The sequence below is a fragment of the Mandrillus leucophaeus genome, unplaced genomic scaffold (assembly GCF_000951045.1).
Source record: "Mandrillus leucophaeus isolate KB7577 unplaced genomic scaffold, Mleu.le_1.0 Scaffold1012, whole genome shotgun sequence".
Classification (NCBI taxonomy): domain Eukaryota; kingdom Metazoa; phylum Chordata; class Mammalia; order Primates; family Cercopithecidae; genus Mandrillus; species Mandrillus leucophaeus.
The window spans coordinates 767163-770294 of NW_012098233.1; the positions used below are offsets into that span (position 1 = coordinate 767163).

Below are 3132 nucleotides of genomic sequence, written 5' to 3' on the forward strand. Positions count from 1 at the left end.
TCTGTGCAGGTTATTAATGTGTCAGGGCTGAGTGTTCTGGGATTTGTCTAGAGGCTGACAAGGACTCCTGAACCAGTTGTTTCTGTCCTGTCAATCTGTCAGGGTTGGAAAGTCCAAGCCATAGGACCCAGTTTCCTTTCTTAGCTTATGTTGTCTGCCAGAACCCTGTGGGCTGTTACTTGCCTTGAGTTGGAAGCAGTTCACATTTATAGCTGTAAATGTATTCCTCTTTTTAATTTATGTAAAGTTTTTTTGTATGCAATTCTCAATCTTTAAAAAGATGATAACAAATTTTGGTTTTCTACTGTGATGTGAAAACATTAGGGCCCAGTAACACACCATTGTGAAAGGAAAAATAAAAGTGCTGATATAAGAAAACAAAGCAAAACAAAACATTAATTCGAAAAGGTCATTTAGATTATTTCCGTGAGAGACATTTTATGCTTCTTCACTTGTTAAGATTATGATTGATAATCCTTTTCATATTATGAATAAACAGTTTGTTCTCAAGTATTTATTAATGTTAATATTTACTTAGTAAAATGTGCTTCTTACAAGAATATAAATAGTTTCTGGAAAGGACACTGACAACTTCACAGCAAAATGAAGTTCTTTCTGTTGCTTTTAACCATTGGGTTCTGCTGGGCTCAGTATTCCCCAAATACACAACAAGGACGGACATCTATCGTTCATCTGTTTGAATGGCGATGGGCTGATATTGCTCTTGAATGTGAGCGATATTTAGCTCCCAAGGGGTTTGGTGGGGTTCAGGTGGGTATTATTCATAGTATAAACTGCAGAATTCACTGTGCTTGTAGTAAATAGTGCTCTGATCTGATCTTTGAAACTTGGGCAACATTTTACTTCCCAGGTAAGTATTCTAAGTAAAACAGTTTTCTGAGGAAAAAACAATGTAGTATTTTTGGCAACTTTATATTTTGTTTCTGAGATAATCTTTATTCAATGAGAATCCTCCAATGTGCTGTTAATATTTTCAAGAGACAGCTGCATATGCAAAGATTCAAGAATATTTTTATATTATTGATGAGTTTCTAGAACATCCAATGTTATACAGTAAGACACAATTTGCTGCTTATTAAGACTGTTACATTTGTAGGTCTCTCCACCAAATGAAAATGTTGCAATTTACAATCCTTCAAGACCTTGGTGGGAAAGATACCAACCAGTTAGCTATAAATTATGCACAAGATCTGGAAATGAAGATGAATTTAGAAACATGGTGACTAGATGTAACAATGTTGGGGTAAGTGAATTCTAGTTTCCTTTAAAATAACAGATAGGAAAATGATTTCTCTCTCTTCTTTCTTGCTCCTTTTAAGTAGACAGTTTTCCATATTTTTAAAAAATTTTACTTCATACTTTAAAACTCAAAATTAACTGTTGCCTTATGTTCAACTTTTGTAAATATTTGTGTATGTGCTATCTACTAGAGAGATAAGTTGAAGATTAGAGCAGAATTTACTTCTAAAGCAAAACATCAAATTTTAACCCTTATAACTATCCATATATCCTGGAAAGATTTTTCTGGTTAGGAATTATAATTCCAGTTACAATATTTGCTATAATTTTTAGGTGACTTGTGTCTCCATCAGTAATTCCTGGGTTTTGTTGTGGTGAATACCTCGCTTCTCTATTTAATGAGCAGCATAATTTGAGACTATTATCTACCTTATTTGTCTTCAAACACTAAGTAGGGAGTACAGGCTTTCTCCTGGTGACCGACTGACATTTCCAAAACAGTCACCTTTCCAGTCTCATCTGTGTTTTGTCTCCCCGAAATGGGCTTTTTGCGTTTCCTCCTATTTATGGTAGTTTCTGGTTCTCTCAATTTATCATTACTCTAAATATTTGACCAAGTGTCTAGAATGAATGTAGGTGTTTAGTTCACGTTATTTTCCTTTCACAGTTGACTTTTTATCATGTAGGAAAATAGTTGTAAGATATAATGAAATATTATGGAGTTTTGTTTACATACTATAAACTTTAATCAATAATGCTTTAAGCGTCTACCTCTCTGTACGTCACACTGAAGTCGAAACTTTGCTTTCTAGGTTCGTATTTATGTGGATGCTGTAATTAATCATATGTGTGGTAATGCCGTGAGTGCAGGGACCAGCAGTACTTGTGGAAGTTATTTCAACCCTGGAAGTAGGGACTTTCCAGCAGTCCCGTATTCTGGATGGGATTTTAATGATGGTAAATGTAAAACTTCAAGTGGAGATATCGAGAACTATAATGATGCTACTCAGGTAATTTTTTTTTAAGACAATGATCTGAATAAAGAGTGATATACACCTTTAATTATAGACATGTAACTAATTGAACTTCAGTTTAAATACTAATTTAGATCTCTTAGGGACACAGGTTAACAAGTTTGACTACTTTAAGAAACTCAAATCCATATTTAAAAATTTTAAATATTAATTTCAGGTTTTTAATCAATAGGCATTTTCCCCCTTTTAAAAAGCTCCCAACAAATTCAAAAGCTCATAGCCTTTATTTCCTAAATTCTCTATTTTCTACTAGAAAATATTTCAAAGATACATCTATAGTAGAATGTGAGCATCCCCATTGCCCAATGCAAGGAAGTCCCTGTAGAACATCTATTGAGGAATTACTGAATACATGAATAAGCAAATGGATTCTCAGGTGAAAAGTGAGGTTTTATGAATCAGTCATAACATTTTTACCTCAACAGGTCAGAGATTGTCGTCTGAGTGGTCTTCTTGATCTTGCGCTGGGGAAGGATTATGTGCGTTCCAAGATTGCCGAATATATGAACCATCTCATTGACATGGGAGTTGCAGGGTTCAGACTTGATGCTTCCAAGCACATGTGGCCTGGAGACATAAAAGCAATTTTGGACAAACTGCATAATCTCAACAGTAACTGGTTTCCTCAAGGAAGTAAACCTTTCATTTACCAGGAGGTACATTCAATACATATATGCATACAAAATGTCATCTTATTCATTAGAAAATTAATGGCAGATTCAATTAAACATGCAATTTCTGTAGGATAAGGACTGAGTCATTTATGTAAAACACTGTTCTTTAACCTCCTCTTCTTCAGATACAGCATATCTAATTCTTTATCACAACAGGTTTTATG

The 3132-nt window shown here is 34.3% G+C and overlaps 1 protein-coding gene across 1 annotated transcript in view; it reads left to right on the forward strand.

The window, feature by feature from the left end:
- Positions 1-554: 554 nt before the first annotated feature.
- Positions 555-3132, forward strand: part of LOC105536562 (pancreatic alpha-amylase-like) — a 9373-nt gene continuing 6795 nt past the window's right edge. The window contains exons 1-4 of the mRNA XM_011975960.1: positions 555-771; positions 1118-1264; positions 2073-2270; positions 2720-2950. Coding sequence (XP_011831350.1) covers positions 604-771; positions 1118-1264; positions 2073-2270; positions 2720-2950 — 744 coding nt within the window. The 5' untranslated portion in view covers positions 555-603. The remainder of the gene's footprint in view (positions 772-1117; positions 1265-2072; positions 2271-2719; positions 2951-3132) is intronic.